Source organism: Mesoplodon bidens, assembly GCF_964165515.1.
Source record: "Mesoplodon bidens genome assembly, contig: HAP1_SCAFFOLD_378, whole genome shotgun sequence".
Lineage (NCBI taxonomy): Eukaryota > Metazoa > Chordata > Mammalia > Artiodactyla > Ziphiidae > Mesoplodon > Mesoplodon bidens.
The window spans coordinates 406,927-425,637 of NW_027672497.1; the positions used below are offsets into that span (position 1 = coordinate 406,927).

The window sequence follows — 18,711 nt, forward strand, 5'->3', positions numbered from 1 at the left end:
TAGACATTTCTCCAAAGAAGATATATAAATGTCCAACAAGCATATAAAAAGATGCTCAACATTACTAGTCATTAGGGAAATTCAAATCAAAACCACAGTGAGATACCACCTCATACCCATTAGGATGGCTACTCTCAAAAACAAACAAACAGCAACAGAAAATAACAAGTGTTGGCAAGGATGTAGAGTAGGGGAACACTTATGCACCGCTGAGAATGTAAAATGGTGCAGCTGATATGGAAAACAGTAGAGCGGCTTCTCAAACAATTTAGAATAAAATTATCATATGATCCAGCAAGTCCACTTCTGGGTATATACCCCAAAGAATTGAAAACAGGAACTTAAAGAGTTATTTGTACACTCATGTTTACAGTAGCATTATTCACAATTGCCAAAAGGTGGAAGCCACCCAAGTGCCCACTGACTGATGATTGGATAAGCAAAATGTGGTCCATCCATACAGTGGAATATTATTCAGTGTAGGAGGAAGGAAATTCTGACACATGCTACAACATGGATGAACCGTGAGGACATGATGTGAAATTAGTGTCACAAAAAAGCAAATTTTGTATGATTCCACTATGTGAGGTACATAAAGTAGTCAAGCTCATAGAAACAAAATAGAACGGGGGTTGCCAGGAGCTGGGGAAGGGGAAACGGGGAATTGTTGTTTAATGGGTACAGTTTCAGTTTTGCAAGATGAAAAATTCTGAGGCTGGTTGCACAACAATGTGAATAACTTACAACTACTGATCTGTACACTTAAAAGTGGTTAAGACGGTAAACTTTATAGGTATTTTACCACGATTTAAAAAATGGCTAAGATGAAGGGACTCACTCAACATCAGGATGCTGGCCCAGGGCAATGTCAGGGTTTGAACCCAAGTCTAATTCCAAAACTTGTACCTTTGATTTGTACCCTGTGATTTTCAGAGTAGAGAGTGATTTAATAATGAGAGAGGAGACAGGCAGGACCTAATATACAAAACAAGTGCATTTTTTAAGGCTCCTGCATTGAAAATGTCTTTAAAAAGTATATAGTGAGTCCATAAAATATTGAGACGTTTCAACTTCTATTAACAATGACCATCTGCTCTGATGACCCCTGTGCTTTAAGGAAGCCTCCTCGGGAAGCTGACTTAGTTATGACATTGCCCTGAGGTTCACTGACATTGTCGCTGAGGTTCGACGTGTACCTGGAACCGTCCTTTGGAGCTAGGTTTCAACCTTGCATCACCTGGCACTGGGAAGCCCCATCTCAGACCATAACCTCCCACTCCCGGCCTTCCTTATCCTCTGTCTCATCCTCTCCTTGAGTCACGTAGCCTTTGCTCCCTGTTTGCTCCCTAGGGGTAATGCCCTATGCTCACCCAGCCTGGGCCCTGCTCAAGCTCACCAGCTCCTTCAAGTCCATCCCGGCCCCCAAACCCTCCTGCCACCCTCACACTTCTGTCCTGAGGCTGGCCCAGTGCCCTTTGGGCCCCACAGCCAGCAGGTCCCTGCTCTCAGGCTTTTCATTCTACTTTGACAACAGCCTCCTAGGTCTTCACCTCCTGCACCTGCCTGCATCCTCCGTCTGCTTCTCCCAACCCTCCTCCATCCCTTTACACGGTGCCCTCTGCCCAGCAGGCCCACCTGTGCGGCTACATCCATGGGCTGATGGGCTCCTTGTGTCTGGTTTCTGGTTGGGTTTGGCCAATGGGGGGGGGGGTTAGAGATCAGAGCAGGGAGGAGAGAGCTTGGGGTACTTACTCCCCTGGCTTCCATTCTCTGGGGCCACACAGCTTCCCTCAGAGGACTCTGCCCAGCCCTCGGGGTCTCCGGGTCCCAGGAAATGCCCCTGCCCCTCACCCCTCAGCTCTGGGGGTGGGAACAGTCCTCACTCATACTAGCTCTGGGCCCTGCACTATCCTTTGTGGTTTCTCTGAGCCCTGCCCACTCCCTGTGGAGTCCCTTCAGGAAACTCCCCTCCATCACTCCACACCCCTGTGAATGTGCCTTCAGCTCCCTGCCAGGACCTGGACTTCCCAGGCTTGGAGAAGCTCTTAGGTGGGACCTTCAAGGCTTCTCTTAGCTGCCAAGGGCCTCCGGGTGGTCCTGCCTTCATCCCACCCTGGTCTGGTCCCTCTCCTCAACCATCTCCTCTTCTGCATCCTCACCTTGACAGTGTAACTTCCGTCTAACCTGTGAACGTGCTCACCACCCCCTCGGCCTGGAAACACCGCCCCTTCCCCCTTCCTTTCCTTTATTGTCAAATGGCTTCAAGAGGTTCCTCTCCCGCTGGGTCCTCAACCCACTGCCATTGCCCTCGGGGGCCCTCGGGCTCTCGGCCTCCCTGTGACATGTGACACAGTTGTCAGAGAGAGGCACGTGTCCTGGTGGTTCAGGGGTTGGGGGAGCAGGGCAACGTGGTGGTTATTAGACTGGGCTCGAGTCCAGCTCTCCTACTTCCTAGCAGGGTGACCTTGGGCAAGTGATACCTCAGCTTCCTCATCTGTAAGGTAACAAAAGGACAGTCTTATAAGCTACTGGTGACGTATAAATGATATAATACATACTAAAGCACTTAGAAGAGAACATAGGGCAAATGGGAAATGTTCTCTATTATGAGCAAGAGGATGGGCTCTGGAGTTAGAAAGCCTTGAGTTCAAGTCCCACCTCTGCTACCTTCCAGCTGTGCAGCCTGGGGCATGGTTCTTTGCTTCTCTTTGGTTGCTCCCTGAGCAGCAAAAATGAGTTTGATAAGCTGGGCTTCGTAGGATTGACAAAAGGTATTGCTTGGTGACATGTTCAAAGGAGTGGGATAACATTTTTGAAATTAACTTGTGTGTGTGTGTTTGTGTGTGTGTGTGTGTGTGTGTGTTTTATCTATTTCTTTTAACCTTTTGGTTCTAGGCTATCCCATTCCCAGCCCCATCCCCCCACTGCCTCCAGAAAGGGATGTAGTGCAGAAATAGTAAAAAAAAAAATGGGGTTTTCAAAAGAATAAGGATATGAGGAAATGGCCAGGCGCTGGTGAGACGACGGGTCTGGGATTGGAAGGAAAGAAGAAGCTTCTCTGCTTCCCCGTCAGCTGGATCCTTCCTCCCCGGTCTCCCCGGGAGAGCCCTGTGGACCGGCAAGGTCTCAGGAGAGGCTGGTCCTGAAATCAGACTGCCCGAGCGTGGTGCCCAGTGCCCCAGCCTCCCTCTGTGACCTCAGGCAGGATACTCAGCCTATCTGTGCCTCAACACCCTCATCTGTAAAGTGGGGGCAAGCAACACTAACCTCCTAAGGATGAAATGAGTTAATACACTCGAAAGTGCCCAGAACAGTACCTGGCACAAAGCAAGCTGTCTCTGTGATGAATACCCTCAGCCTGGCAGCAGCTCTCTGGCTCCCTCACCTCTCTGACTGCTTCCAGGTCTCCACACCAGGCTCCTCTCCCCTCAGATGTCCGTTTCCTCTGCACTCTGTCCATGGGCTGCGGCCACTGTGCCACCCCCTCGATTCGCAGGTGTGTATTTCCAACCCCTGGTTCATCTCCAGGCCCCAAACTGCCTGGCTGCTTCCGGGATGTTGAGGTGCTCACTCAACCAGTCCTGCTTCCTGCCCTCTTGGTAACGGGATTATCACCTGCCAGCTCATCCAGCCATCTTTCTCCATGGCCTGTGGCATTGATCCTACTGATTCTTCCAGAAAGCTCTCAGACCAGTCCCAAAGCAACGGTCCAGTCAGGTGGTAGTATTAATGTGGTGGGCAGAATGGTCTCCCAAAGATGCCCATGCCCTGATCCTCAGAACCTGGGAATATGCTCCATGAGGTGGCCAAAGGGACTGTGCCGATGTCAAGGTTACTAATCAGTGCTCTTAAAAGAGGGAGACTAAGGACTTCCCTGGTGTTGCAGTGGTTAAGAATCCGCCTGCCAATGCAAGAGACACGGGTTCGAGCCCTGGTCCGGGAAGATCCCACATGCCATGGAGCAACGAAGCCCGTGTGCCACAACTACCGAGCCTGCGCTCCAGAGCCCACGAGCCACAACTACTGAGCCCACGTGCCACAACTACTGAATCCGCGTGCCTAGAGCCCGTGCTCCACAACAAGAGAAGCCACTGCAATGAGAAGCCCATGCACCGCAACAAAGAGTAACCCTCGCTCGCTGCAACTAGAGAAAGCCTGTGCTCAGCAACGAAGACCAAACCCAGCCAAAAACTTTTTAAAAATTTTTTAAAAAGTGGGAGACTATCCTGGGTTATCCAGGTGGGACTAATTGAACTCCACCAGTCCTTATAAGCAGAGAACTTACTCTGGCTGGATTGGAGAGATAAGTGGTGTTTCTTGCTGGGCCCCCACTTAACAGCCCCAATGCTCCTCTTCCTGGGAAAGCACCAGGTCAACGTTTCCTCTTTACCCAAATCCCCCCCTAGATGGCAACACCTCAGTCTGTTGCATGAATGAGGATCACAAAAACATTCAGCTCACATTTCACTGACAACCCCCATTCTCGATTCCACAGGGTGGAATTTCCCTAGCTTACTCAATTATCTTGTTATCTCAGTTAACTGAGAATTTCCAATTTAGATATTAGATGTTCCCAAAGCTAAATTTACACTCAAAAAGTGAAGCTTCTGTTTTTAGAAGCTTGAGTCAGCTCAGTCTGAAACTCAGCCCCACCTCCCCCGTCTAGCTGTGTGATTTGGGCCAGTTCCTTAACCTTTCTGAGTCCCATGTCCATGTCATCAAATGAGGATAATAATGATAATAGTAGTTCTCACCCGCACAGGATTTGTTTTGTGGATATAATTCTATAAATATATATGCAGAACATACATAGATGATGTATAAAGCCATGTGAGATACAGTAAGTAGTCCATAAATGTATGCTGTAGCTGTTTGTATTATGTATGCTATTCAAAAGGTTATGATCTTTCTTTCATCTCACATCCATCAGAATGGCTACTATAAAAAAAAAGGGAAATCACAAGTGTTGGTGAGGACGCAGGGAAAGTGGAACCCTTGTGCCCTGTTGTGAGAATGTAACTTGGTGCAGCCACTATGGAAAACAGCATGGCAGTTCCTGAAACAATTAAAAATAAAATTATCATATGATCCAGCAAGTCTACTTTTGGGTATATATCCCAAAGAACTGAAAGCAGGGCCTTGAAGAGATATTTATACACCCATGTTCATAGCATTGTTTGCAACAGCCAAAAGGTGGAAACAACCCAAGTGTCCATCAGTAGATGAATGAATAAACAAAATGTGGTGAATCCACACAATGGAATATTATTCAGCCTTAAAAAAGGAAGGAAATTCGGACACATGCTACAGCATGGATGAACATGGACATTATACTCAGTGAAAGGATATTATACTCAGTGAAAGAAGCCAGTCATGAAAAGACAAATACTGTTATGATTCTACTTATATGAGATACCCAGAGTAGCCAAGGTCATAGAGACAGAAAGCAAAACGGTGGTTGCTGGGGCTGGGATGGGGGGACAAGGGGAGTTGTTGTTTCATGGGTGCAGTTTCAGTTCTGCAAGATTCAAAGAGTTCTGGAGATGGATGGGGGTGATGGCTGCACAACAGTGTGAATATATTTAATGCCACTGAACTGCACACTTAATAAAAGTGGTTAAGATGGTAAATTTTATGTTATGCATACCTTACCACAATAAAAAAAAATGAGAAAAATGAGATCACGATCTAGCCCTTTCCTCTGAACTTTTTCCTCTTGGAAGCCCTCCATCTGCTGGTGAGAAACTAGTCCCATCAATTGCTGTGGTGGGTACTGACCAATGAAATCAGCCATCAGTTCACAAACAGGGGACAAAACATTCCCTGAGGACTGGTGAGACCAAACAGGTGAACCCCCAGAGCAAGGAGCACTTGGGGAGAAGCCAGGGGTGAGGTGGGGGTGAGGGGGGAGGATGGGAGCACGACCCAGGCAGGAGGACAAGCGTGATGCAGATGGGGAGCCAGCAAGTGCACCCTCCCAGGCCTGTTTCATTCCGTGGATTTCCCCACAGAGAGTCCACCTGTCACCTTCTGTCTCAAAATGCAGGTGTTCGCTTAGAATAAGAGAAATGTGAATTAAAATGACACAGGTACCATACTTCACCCCATAGATCAGTGAAGATCCAATGGGGGGTCAGCACCCTAGGCTGGGGAGGGAGTGGGAGACGGGCGTCCACTGCTGGCAGGACACCACATCCGGAAACCTCTGGTGGGAAATTTGGCCATGCCCATCAGAGCTACAGCTGTGTGTGTCCTTTGACAGAGCAGACATACCTGCATGTCCGTGAAATTATGCAAATAATAGGAGAATCCCAGCAGCTTTGTTTAATAATAATAAACAAGATTATGGTGTAGGCTCTGGTTCTTTCCTGAGAGGCAGCCCAGAACTGGCAGGGGCCAGGAAAAGGGACGAGAGTCATCTGGCTGGATGGGATCTGGGGTGTGTGTATGAGATCAGTCTGGCTTCACGACCCTCAGATCCCACGCAAGAAGGGCTGACACAGACTGGAGAGATGGCTAAACCCATGAGAAAGGAGATGCCTGGCAGGACACTGACCACCGAGGGTGAGGTGTGGACACCAGCATTTCATCCCCCTGTCATGTCTGTTCTTTCTTTTTCTCTTCCATCTCCACCCTCCTAGCTGCAGCCCTGCACTAACTTGGGCTGTCCTAGAGCTCAGTTTTCTAGGGATCCTGGGACTTCCCCAGGGTGGGACTGGGGGAGTCCCTGGGGAGGGGTAGGGTCAGTCAGCCCTTCATTGTTTACCCTTCGCTTCTCTTTTCCTCAAAACAAAATTTATTGAAAGAATACACAAACACACACACACACACACACACACACACACACAAGCAGGAGCTCTGCTGATCAAGAAGGGAGTGGGAGGGAGCACTGATGGTGGGGTTCTCAAAGTGTGGTCCTGGAACCAACTCCAGGCGACTCCATTCCCCCCACCTGAACCTGGGGAGCATATAAATGTGAAGATTCCTGGGCCTTACCCCAAACCCACGGGGTCAGAATGCCTAGGAGTTCATGTTGAACAACCACTCTTAAACATACGGAAAATCCAACAACCACTGGCTTTGGTGTTTCTTCATTCTGGAAGAACTGAGTCCCTTTCTCAGCAGAGTTTAAATAACAGCCACATCCAACTCTAAAGATTACACTTTACAAGGCACATCAAATCATATAAATTATAACTTGCAAGGTTTAGCTGTGAAATGAGCAAGGTGGAGGCTTTTGAGCCGTGTAAAATGGGAGAGGGAAGATTGTGAATAGAGCTCCTGATGGCTCGTCTGCACACAGCAGCCGGGATGTTCACTGGCAGGTCTCCCCCTTGTTTACAATCCTTCAAGCCTTCTTCCCACTGCTTTTCAGATAAAGATCAAAACCCTTATGGTGACATGAAGGAGGCCGACTTGTCCCTTAGCCCTCCTCCTTCCCACTCTGACTTCTGGACGCCCTGGTTTTCTCTCAGTCCCTTGGGTTCACAATATGCTATTCCACCCCAGGGCCCTTGCACATGCCATTCCCTTCTCCTATTGTCTAGTTAAGTCCTCCTTGTCTTCCATATTCCTTTCCTTTACAGCCCCAATGTTGGAATGGAATTAGTCACACCTTTGTGGGATCATTTGACTTATTTCTCTCTCTCCTGGCAGCTTCCTGATGGCAGGGACCATGTCCAGTTCTGCCATCACTGTACCCCTAGACTTGGCTCGGTGCTGAGGCTCTGGGTAAATACTGTGCAATGAATGAGTGATAGCAACAGTTATCACTGTTGAGTATAAACAGTTCTCACTAGCCTGGCTATAAACAGGCTTCCTACTGCCTTAGGGAACCAAACTCCTTACAGGATATAGAAAAAAGTCTGGAGGGTAAAACCCTGCAAATATCAATATTGATTTTTCCCTGAGCCAAATGATTACAAGTGACTTTTATTTTCTTCCTTATATTTTCCTTTCTCCCAATTTTTAAAAACAAGAAGCATGTAACTACCTTCCATTATCGGAAAGAGTAAATGATGTCGAAATACTATGATACCAATAGTCAAAACAACATGTCAGCCTTGCTGATGAGTAGAAATCTTTAGAAGCATGACTGCCTATTCTTTAGGATTGATCCAGGCAAATAAAACAAACAATCCTTTTTATTTGCTAGATGTAACCTCTGGGTAATTGCAAGGATGATTTTTAGTAATATAAATCCCTGACATTTTTTTTTTTTTTTTTTTTTTGCGGTACACGGGCCTCTCACTGTTGTGGCCTCTTCCGTTGCGGAGCTCAGGCTCCGGACACGCTGGCTCAGCGGCCATGGCTCACGGGCCCAGCCGCTCCGCGGCATGTGGGATATTCCCAGACCGGGGCACGAACCCGTGTCCCTTGTATCGGCAGGCGGACTCTCAACCACTTCGCCACCAGGGAAGCCTAGTGACGTATTTCTTAAGCTAAGTCCGAGGAGCAGTAAGCAGTCAATTATTTATATACAATGAATGCAACTCAATTTCTGTCTAGTTAATAACTGTCCTCATTAGTTCCCTTTTCCAAATGGCTTATTAATGTCAGTGGATCCTCATCTCAACCCTGTGCACCTCTGAGGATTCTTCTCAGTCTCTGTTTTAGGAGACCATAATAATGATCATTGTGTCATTCACTGAGCACCACATGCCAGGCTCTTTATATGCATTTCTCACTTAATCCTCAGAATAACCCTGTGAGGTAAGAGGTTTACAGACAGGGAAAAGGAGCTCAGAGTGATTAAGTAATTTGGTTGAAGTCACTCAGCCACAAAGTAGCCTAATGAGATTCAAACCCAGCTCTGTCTATCTCCAAAGCCTGTGCTTTTAAAAATTACTACAGTTTTCTAATATCATAGTCAGGTTCAAAACAGAGATCTCTGTCTCTACTTTAGCCAGACAGGAAATAAAACGACCCCAAATCTATGCCTTGTTAGGATAAAGAAGAAACTACAGTTCTTCTTCTTCTTTTTCCTCCCACTTTGCACACTGAACAGATGTTCTGTGTCCTTGAAGGGAGACCATATCATGGAGGAGAATCTCACGGGGAGGTTCATGGAGTTATCTTTAAATCTGTTGCGTTTACAATAAACATTCTCAGAAAACTAGGAATAAAGGGGGAAATTTCTCACTTGGTAAGAACATGTATAAATACCCTACAGCTAACCTCGTACTTAACGGTGAAAGACTGACTTTTTTCCCCTAAGGTCAGGAACAAGCGAATATAAGGATTTATACACTGCTCTTGTTCAGCAGAGTCTTGGAAGTCTTAACCAGGGAAATAAAGCAAGGAAAAGAAGATTCAAGGCATTCACATCTCCTTTTCTGAAAGGAGAAATAAAATTGTTCTTATTTGCAGATGACATGATTGTTTATGTATAAAATCCCAAGAAATCTACAAAAGCCCTTATATAAGAAAGTGCAGTTAAGGTTCCAAGATACCAAGAAGCATACAAAAATCAACTGTATTTCTATATACTGTCAATGAACATGTGGACACCAAAATTAAAAATATAATACAATTTACAATCACTCAAAAAAAAAGAGAGATATACTTAAGTGTAAATCTAACAAAACATGTTCAGGACTCGTATGCTGAAAACTACAAAACACTCATGAGAGACACTGAATAAATGGAGAAATATACCATGATCATGAATTGGAAGACAATGTAGGAGTATATCAATTATTCTCACATTGTTATATAGGATTAAACACAATTCCAATCAAAATTACAGCATGATATTTTGTATATACAGACAGGCTTACACTGAAATGTAAATGGAAAGGCAAAGGAACTAGAATAGGTTAAAAAATTGTTTTAAAGAAAAGTGGGAGGAATCACTCTACCTGATTTAAGACTTACATAGCGACAGTAATCAAGGCTATGTCATAATGGTAGATCCATTATGACAAATAGATCCATGAAACATAATAGGGAACTAAGAAGTAGCCCCCATAGAAAGTATGGCCAGATTATTTTTGACAAACTTGCAAAAGCAATTCAATGGAGAAAGGATAGTCTTTTCAACAAATGGTTCTGGAACAACTAAATATCCACATGCAAGAAAAATGAACTTTGACCTAAATCTCACATCATAAACGACAGTGAACCCAAAATGGTTCATAGATTTAAACATAAAACTATAAAACACTTAGAAGAAAACATAAGAGAAAATCCTCAGGGTCAGGGACGTTGTGGCATGTTCTTAGACATGACACTAAAAGCATGATCTATAAAAGAAAAAATAACTACCTGGACTTCATCAAGAGTTAAAGCTTTTGCTCTGTGAAATACTCTGCTAAGAGAATGAGAAGACAAGCTACGGATGGGAGAAAATATTTGCAAACCATCTATCTGACAAGGGACTCATATCTAAAATACATAAAGAATTCTCAAAACTCAATGGTAAAAAACTAAACAATTCCATTAGAGACACTTAAAAGATATGAAGAGATATTTCACTGAAGAGGATATGCAGAAGGCAAACACATACATGAAAAGACATTTAACATCACTATCGATTTGGGAAATGCAAGTTAAGACTATGATGAGATACCACTACACACTTACTAAAACAGCTAAAATGAAAAACAGTGTTTATGCTAATTGCTGGTGAGGATGTGTCTCATACATTGCTGATGGAAATGAAAAATGGTACAGCCATGCTGGATAAGTCTGGCAGTTTCTTTACAAACCGAATATATATAAACACATATGTTAATCCATGCAATCATACTCCTGAGCATTTATCACAGAGAAATAAAAACTTATGTTCACACAAAAACCTGTATACAAATGCTTATAGTACATTTATTTGTAATAGCCCCAAATGGAAACAAAATGTCCTTCAAAAAGTGAATGTTTAAACATAGGTGATACGTCCATACCGTGGACTATTACTCAGCAATAAAAGAACAAGCTAATAACCTAAATGGACGTCAAGGGCATTACAATGACTAAAAAAAAAAAAAAAAATCAATCGCAAAGGTCATAGATAAATGATGAAAATTATAGAGACGGAGAACAGATTAGTGGTTTTCGGAGTGTGGGGACGATGGTGGGAGGAGGAATTGTGACTATAAAAGGAGCATCACAAGGGACATCTCTGATGATGGAATACTCCTATATCCTGATGGCCACACCCAAATCCACACGTGGTAAAATGGCACAGGACTCCACACATGCTTCGTGCCATTCTCTCTACCATTTGTGCATCTATAATTATTTCAAAATAAAGTTTAAAAAAATCTGTTGAGTGAAGTCTGAGAGTGGTCTGCCTTTCACAGTCCTAAAGGGATTCCATTGCATTTCTCTTTCTGCTTCAATATTTTAATCCCTTTCAAAATTTTAAAAGGCTCAAAGCCACTGTTTTTATAATTCCTTACTTACAATTTCTTCCAACTTCCTTGGCTGTCAATGAGCTGGGACTGTGGACCAAGCCACAGCTAATTCAGAGAATGGAATGAAATGAAGTGAGAGAGCGCTGAGGCCACGCCCAGGGCTTACCCTGATTTACTACTTGGAGGTACGGGGGTGGGGGAGGGCTCTGAGGGGCCCATAGTCTCCAGAAGCTCTGGAAAGGGCGAGAGGCCATTGCTCAAGCTGGGCCCTTCAGGTGGCCGTGGCTGCCAGACGCGGAGCAGGTGAAGGTCAAGCATCAGCTCTATGCCCACCTTCCAAACCGCGCCATCAGGGTGGGACACTGCACACACAGTCAGCAAAGGACACAGGGCCCATCGCACTTTGCACTGTGCTCATTCTTACCACATGTGCCAGGGAGACCCAGCACATGCCGGGATTGGTTATTGGTGGCACACCGAGGAAGGCTGGAACTGTTAGCCAGAGGCTGTGCTTTACAAGAGACTGGAGTCCACAGAACAGTAAGGACTTTTGGTGGTGTGAGGTGTAGGGAGGGTCGGGGACTGGCTAGGAAGAGGTCTTACCTCTAAAACAAGGTCTGAATTTTCATGCCTTCCAATCGTAGTGCTTTTATTCAGGACAAAATAGCCTTCTGCACTCTTTAGATAGGCTTTCATATTCTCTGCTTTCCCTATAAAAGGTTTTCAGAAAACAATTTTGTTAGAAAAATACAGTCCTCTAATTATTCAATGTCATATTTAGAATGAATGGAATACACCATAATGTCCACAGGAGAAGTCAGCAGAGGTAGGAGTGGATAGCTGGATTTAACAATGATCACAATGATAATTCCACACATTTTTAAGACTGTCCTTTTAACAGTGATATCCGGCATAGATGAGCTTGCTTCTGATCACAAGAGGACATCCTTTATGTAATTCAGAGCACAAACAAGCAATAGCAAAAAAAAAAAAAACAACAAACAAATCTGAATTCCACTGATAACCGCTCTCCACCTCCCATTAAGCTTAGTTTGGGGTTAGTTATCTGACAGAATCAAGTACTCAGTGTTACTAACCCACCACTTACTAGCTCTGTGACTCTGGGTGATTTACTTATTCTCTCTCTATGCCTCTGTTTCCTCATCTGTAAAATGGGGCTAATAATACTCTGTATCCCAAAGAGTTTTGTGAGGATTAAATGTGAAGCATCTAGAATGGTGATTGCTACACTAAACACCCATTTGTCCTACTGTGATTGTGACTGTTATTAATCTTGGGCTTCTGAACTTTGACTCAAGAAACCCCAACTTCTACAGAGCTTCTTAAAGTGTGGAAGAGTCAGTCATCGAGGAAATGGGCATTAGAAGATACTTTCTTTTTAAGTCACCGCATTCCTTCATATATTTAGGTTGAAAAAAAAATGATTTCCAAAGACAAAATATCAAGATTATAGCTTGGCTGTACGGTCAAGACTCTGTACGTATCTTTTGCTGGCATTTTATTAGGAAAATGTCAAACACACAGAAAAGTTGAAAGAAGTGGATGGTGAACTTCTATAGAACCACCACCCAGATTCTACAATCAACATTTTGCTCTATTAGCTTTTTCACATATCTACCCATCTATACATTTTATATTTTAATGCATTTCAAAGTAAATCCTATACATGGTTTTAAAATTTATTTATTAATTTTTGGCTGTGTTGGGTCTTCGTTTCTGCGCGAGGGCTTTCCCTAGTTGTGGCAAGCGGGGGCCACTCTTCATCGCGGTGCGCGGGCCTCTCACTATCGCGGCCTCTCTTGTTGTGGAGCACAGGCTCCAGATGCACAAGCTCAGTAGTTGTGGCTCGCGGGCCTAGTTGCTCCGCGGAACGTGGGATCTTCCCAGACCAGGGCTCGAACCAATGTGCCCTGTATTAGCAGGCAGATTCTCAACCACTGCGCCACTAGGGAAGCCCTATACATGTTTTTTATTATTTATTTATTTAGTTAGTTAGTTAGTTAGTTTTAATTTTTTTTTTTTGCGTTACGCGGGCCTCTCACTGTTGTGGCCTCTCCCGTTGCGGAGCACAGGCTCCGGACGCACAGGCTCAGAGGCCATGGCTCACGGGCCCAGCTGCTCCGCAGCATGTGGGATCCTCCAAGACCGGGGCACGAACCCGTGTCCCCTGCATCGGCAGGCAGACTGTCAACCACTGTGCCACCAGGGAAGCCCATATATACATGTTTTTTAAAACATAAAAATTTCAGTGACTTCAGCTGGTTCCAAGATGTTGATGATAATTCACATGATATTTGAATTCTGATCCATCTCAGTGCCATGTCAAAGATAGCCTCTTTTCTTTTTTTTCCTTTTTTTTTTTTTTTTGGCTCTGTTGGGTCTTCGTTACTGCGTGCGGGCTTTCTCTAGTTGCGGCGAGCGGAGGCTACTCTTCCTCACAGTGCTCAGGCTTCTCATTGTGGTGGCTTCTCCTGTTGTGGAGCATGGGCTCTAGGTGTGCAGGCTTCAGTAGTTGAAGCACGTGGGCTCAGTAGTTGCGGCACTAGGGCCCTAGTTGTGGCTCGCTGGCTCTAGAGTGCAGGCTCAGTAGTTGTGGTGCACTGTCTTAGTTGCTCCGAGGCATGTAGGATCTTCCTGGACCAGGGCTCGAACCCGTGTCCCCTGCATTGGCAGGCGGATTCTTAACTGCTGAGCCACCAGGAAAGTCCCCAAAGTCTCTTTTCAACTGAAAGGTCACTGAAGTGTGAAGTTCTTAAACTGTGGATAAAAACAAAAATCTCTAGGTCTGACCGTAGAGGGTCTCCTGTCTGGCTCTGCTTTCCATCAACATCTCCATCATCATTCCATCACTGAATCCCTACTAAGTGCCAGGCACTGGGCTATCCTTTTACACACATGGCCTCTTTTCATCCTCAGAACCACCCTGCGAGGCAGATGTCAGTATTGTCCCGCTTTACAAATGAGGAAACTGAGACTCAGAGAAGTTGAGGTCACACAATAGTAAGTGTGTGACAACTCTGAGCCTTTGCATGTAACCAGTGTACAAACCTCCATTGCTGCTGGTGGGGCAGAGTAGGGGTGGGGGAATTGCACTGTCTGCTGACACTTGGCACATGTAATAAAAGAAAGTCCTTGAAACCAGCATTCTATCCTCTGAAAGGAAGATGAGACCCTACCTGGGGGTAAGAGAAATAAAAATAAGCAGCATAGTTTATATTTGTAAACTGTGAGGCCTGTGGATGTCCCACAAATATTGATGCTTTCATATAGTGAGAAATACATTTGATTAAGTTTGCTGTCATGTATACAGGGGAAAAGACATTTCCTCTTCCCAAAGAACCATGCTCTGCTGCCTTCATTATTAATCTTCAATTGCAGAGGACCATGTTAGCACGCAACACATTCAAGTCTAATTAAGCTAAAATGGAAACTTCCAAGAAATGTCTCTTCTGCAGGAAAACCACAGGAAATGCCACTAATCTAAAACTTAAACTTGGATCATGCACATATTTGTTTTTTAGCTCTCACCCCAGACGTCCCCAAGGCTGGGGTCTTCTCTCTGCTCAGACGTCCCCCCTCGGGGCAACCACCTGACCACTCTGGCTAAAGGCACCCTCAGTCATGTTATTCCCCTGCTAGTTTTCCCCTGCTGTGTTTCCTTCCTTGTACTTATCATTCTCTGACATGTTCTTGTTCCTTTCTTTAGTTATGCTTGCTGTTGGTTTGTCTTTCACTAACATATATGTTCCTGGAAAACCAGGACTGTGTTCATTTTGTTAAGAAGCAATTCTTCATGGGTATGTTGTGTTTGTACCCATCTTCAGAGCAAAGGCATTGAAAGATTTTGTCCTGCACTCACTTTCTGAGGATGCTTGTATGGCAAACAGCCTGGGAGGATAGAGGTAATGTTTCTAATAAAGATAACGGCTCCTTCTGGGGCAAAAGTTGGGCAGGTTTGCTAGCAGCCCCTTTCAAAGATTGCAGTTTCCTGAGTTTGGAGTTCCTTACCTGGGACACAGACCCACTGTGCACACAGCATCCACACTGGCTGCTCTGCACCACCCCAAGGGACTTTCAGGGCAACAGGAACCAATGTGCATATGCAGCTCTGCTGCCTGTTATGTCGGCTGTGCTGTGAGTAATCAAGTTCTTTGTTTCTGGCCCAGGAGTCTCTTGTCTTCTGCCAGGAACTATAAGCTGGGCAGGCTAACTTACTAACTTTCAAACAGGGTCAAATGTCAGACCCTTTGCAGTTCCTGCCAGTTCTGTGCATTACCCCTTCTCCAGGGTAGGGGGCGGCAGGGGGGGTCAGAACCTGACACATAGTAGGTGCTTGGGAAACACTTGCTGAGTGAATGAAAATACAAAGGGCACCTCAAAGCAAGTCAGTACAGCCAGCTGGCTAGGAAGCTTTGATAGTAACTACCTTTCATTTTTCCTGTCAGTATCTAGCTTAGATGACTCCTTGGAAAACCTAAATTCTATCTCTTTAGCTTTTGGATTGGACAATATTTCTCCACCTTCATTTTGCCCTGTGCATCACTTCCTTGCGTGAAAACACTGTCAAAGTAATTTGAATGTGTGGAGCTCTGTGAATTCGTTCTTACTCAGTGCCATGGAGCACCAGCCACAGGAAAGAGCAAAAGGGCTTCAGTCATCTGCGTTCCCCCGACCACTTTGGATGGCTCAGAATTGGGCTATAGGAGCAAACTTACTTTTGAGGTATACAGTGACCTTAAAGTTCCTTAAAGAAGGGGAGTTCAGGTAAGGGGTGTGTGTGTGTGTGTGTGTGTGTGTGTCTGACCATTGGGTGGGTGTTGTCCATAAATCAGGGGAAACAGGGGTTCCTCTCTTAATCCCAGCTATACCCACAGGACATCCAAGAGCTGGTGCCCAGGAGAGGCTTAAAGCTCCCGTGCCGCCTCCCTTGGGGGGCGAGGTAGGGGCTGCACTTAGGAAGGAACGGCTGGTGTTGGGGCACCATTTCTGGGGTGCTCCTGGCGACCCGAGCCTGGATCAGAGAGTTCGGACTCGGCTGGCGCCAGGTCCCCTGCCTACCCCAACGCCCTTGACCTCGCAGGGCTGGCCTCCTCCGGCCCAGGTTTCCGCCCGCCGCCTCCTCGCGCGCCGCTCTCACCTGGCCAGAGGAAGAAGCCCACGCCTCGTCCTCCGCCGAGAGCCCTGACCTCCGCTCTGCCGCCCTCCCGCGGAGTCTCCAGGCGAAGGCCCGCAGCCCGCGCGCCCGCCCGGCCTTTTTACAAACGTCGCCACGGCAACGCCATTCTGACGGCCGAGCTGGGGAGGGGCGTGGCGTGCGCGGTGCCCGAGGATGAGGGGGAGGTGCGCTGGCAGCACCCGGCCAATTACAGCCCGCTGCAGCGCTGCGAGCCCTCCCCGACCTTCCCCCTAGAGGTCCCCAGCCCCGTTTCCAGGATGGGGAAACAGGCTCAGTGTTCACAGAAGTAGCTGCAAGTCTTACAGCCGGGAAGGAGCAGACTCGAGAATCCTTCCTAGTGATCTTAGCTCCAGGCTTGGTGCGTTGAGGAGGGGGTGGTCAGGCGTGGGAGGGTAATGGAGCTGAACCACGAGAAGCTTGGAGATTAGTACCCCCCGTCCCACCGGAATCTCTAGTTCTCTCTGTTGTGGAGGAGAAAACAGAGTAAGCTGGGGGGACCATCACTTCTGGGGGTGGGGGTGGAGATGGGAGATGGGTGGGGTGGAAGGAACACTTCTGAAAGAATGAAAGATTCTCCCACGTGCTAAGGAAAGGGTATTTACAAGCCCCCAACCTTACTGTTCCTGTCCTTCCCTGTCGAAACTCGCGTTTATTCATTCATGTGTTCCTTACTTCTACAAACATCACCTGAGTCCCTACAAGGTCAGACGGTGGCCCCAGTGTTGACCTGGATCAGATCCTTAAGAAACCCGCCCCCGCACTCCCCATGGGCACGGGGCTGGGGGGATGGAGCCTGTGGAGAAGACATGCAAATGCCAACTATCTCCCCTCACCCCATGTCACCTTTTTCAAATCAGCCCCTTCTGTCTGGGAGCAGAACAGCCCTGCTGACTACCTACAGAATGCCTCATTTCCCTGGCAGGAAATGACGGACAAGGTGCCCCAAGACAAACTCAAAATATTCATCTGAGAACGATGAAAGATGGCAGACTCCACTCTAGTCAATTAGAAGAAGATATAAGAGAGAAAAATCATGGAAATCGATATGGGATGGAATATATGGTAAAGATGCTCCCACATGCCTAGAGGCTCTTGGAAATGCACATTCCCTGGCACAGACCTCAGAGATTCTGATTAAGCAGCTCTGGAGCATGGTCCAGGAATGAATTTATTGCATTCTTGCAAATTCCTTGTGCATTTGTTAAAAGCTTGGCAAAACCTCAGGACTTTTTCAACCCTGCAGTTGAATCGCAGAGCCCTCCCAGAACTTTTCCCTAGAAATCTCTTCGAGGCCCTCAGTCAGCCTGGAAGGTTCTGCCTGGGTTAGTTCCATTCGACCAGAAAGACCTTAGGAATGTATGAGGAGTGACCACAGAGGCCGGGGCCCTGAGTGGTAACTTCAGAGGAACAGAGAGGGTCAGGCTCAACTCTCCAGGCACATTTCTGCCTCAGGGCCTTTGCAGTTACTGTTTCTTCTCCCTACCAGGCACTTCCCCCAGGGATCTCCTTCAGCTCCTTTAGATTTTTACTCAAGTATCACCCTATTTAAAAGGGTCTTGGAATTCCCTGGCGATCCAGTGTTTAGGACTCGGTGCTTTCACTGCCCGGTTCGATCCCTGGTCGATCCTGCAAGCCCCATGATGCCACCCAAAAAAACAAAACAAAACAAAAAACACCCCCCCAAAAACATGAATAACAAAACAAACACCTCACTCTATTGCTCTTCCCTTCATCTTACCACTCCTCTAACATGCTATTTATTTAGTTTCCTTCTCTTATTTGTTGTCAGTCTCCCCACTCCCAACTCCCCCCTGCCCCCCAACTTAAGCTCCATGAGGGCAGGGTTTTTTTTCTCTTTTGTTCACTGCTGTATCACCAGTACCTAGAACAGTGCCTGAATGAACGAATGAGTGAATGAACAGGGGCAGCCCTTGCCACCCGCCCACAGCCTTGCCTCCTACTCTTGAGCTGCTGAGCTGAACTGTCCTTACCCCAGGACCTAGGCTTCTGTAGCCTTGGCCCTCCCCAGCCCCATGCCCATCTCCATGCTTGTCTTCAGTGTCATCAACATGAGCACAGAACGCAACCCTGCTCACTGCCAGCCAGACCCTACGGAGCCCATCCAGGCCAGCCTGGAGCCGGAGCCGCCCATGGCCCCCT

The 18,711-nt window shown here is 46.4% G+C and overlaps 1 protein-coding gene across 1 annotated transcript in view; it reads right to left on the reverse strand.

Moving 5' to 3' along the window:
* Positions 1–12,979, reverse strand: part of LOC308610113 (forkhead-associated domain-containing protein 1-like) — a 129,042-nt gene extending 116,063 nt beyond the window's left edge. Inside the window, exon 1 of the mRNA XM_081259365.1 lies at positions 11,958–12,979. Coding sequence (XP_081115491.1) covers positions 11,958–12,050 — 93 coding nt within the window. The 5' untranslated portion in view covers positions 12,051–12,979. The remainder of the gene's footprint in view (positions 1–11,957) is intronic.
* Between the last annotated feature and the right edge of the window lie 5,732 nt (positions 12,980–18,711).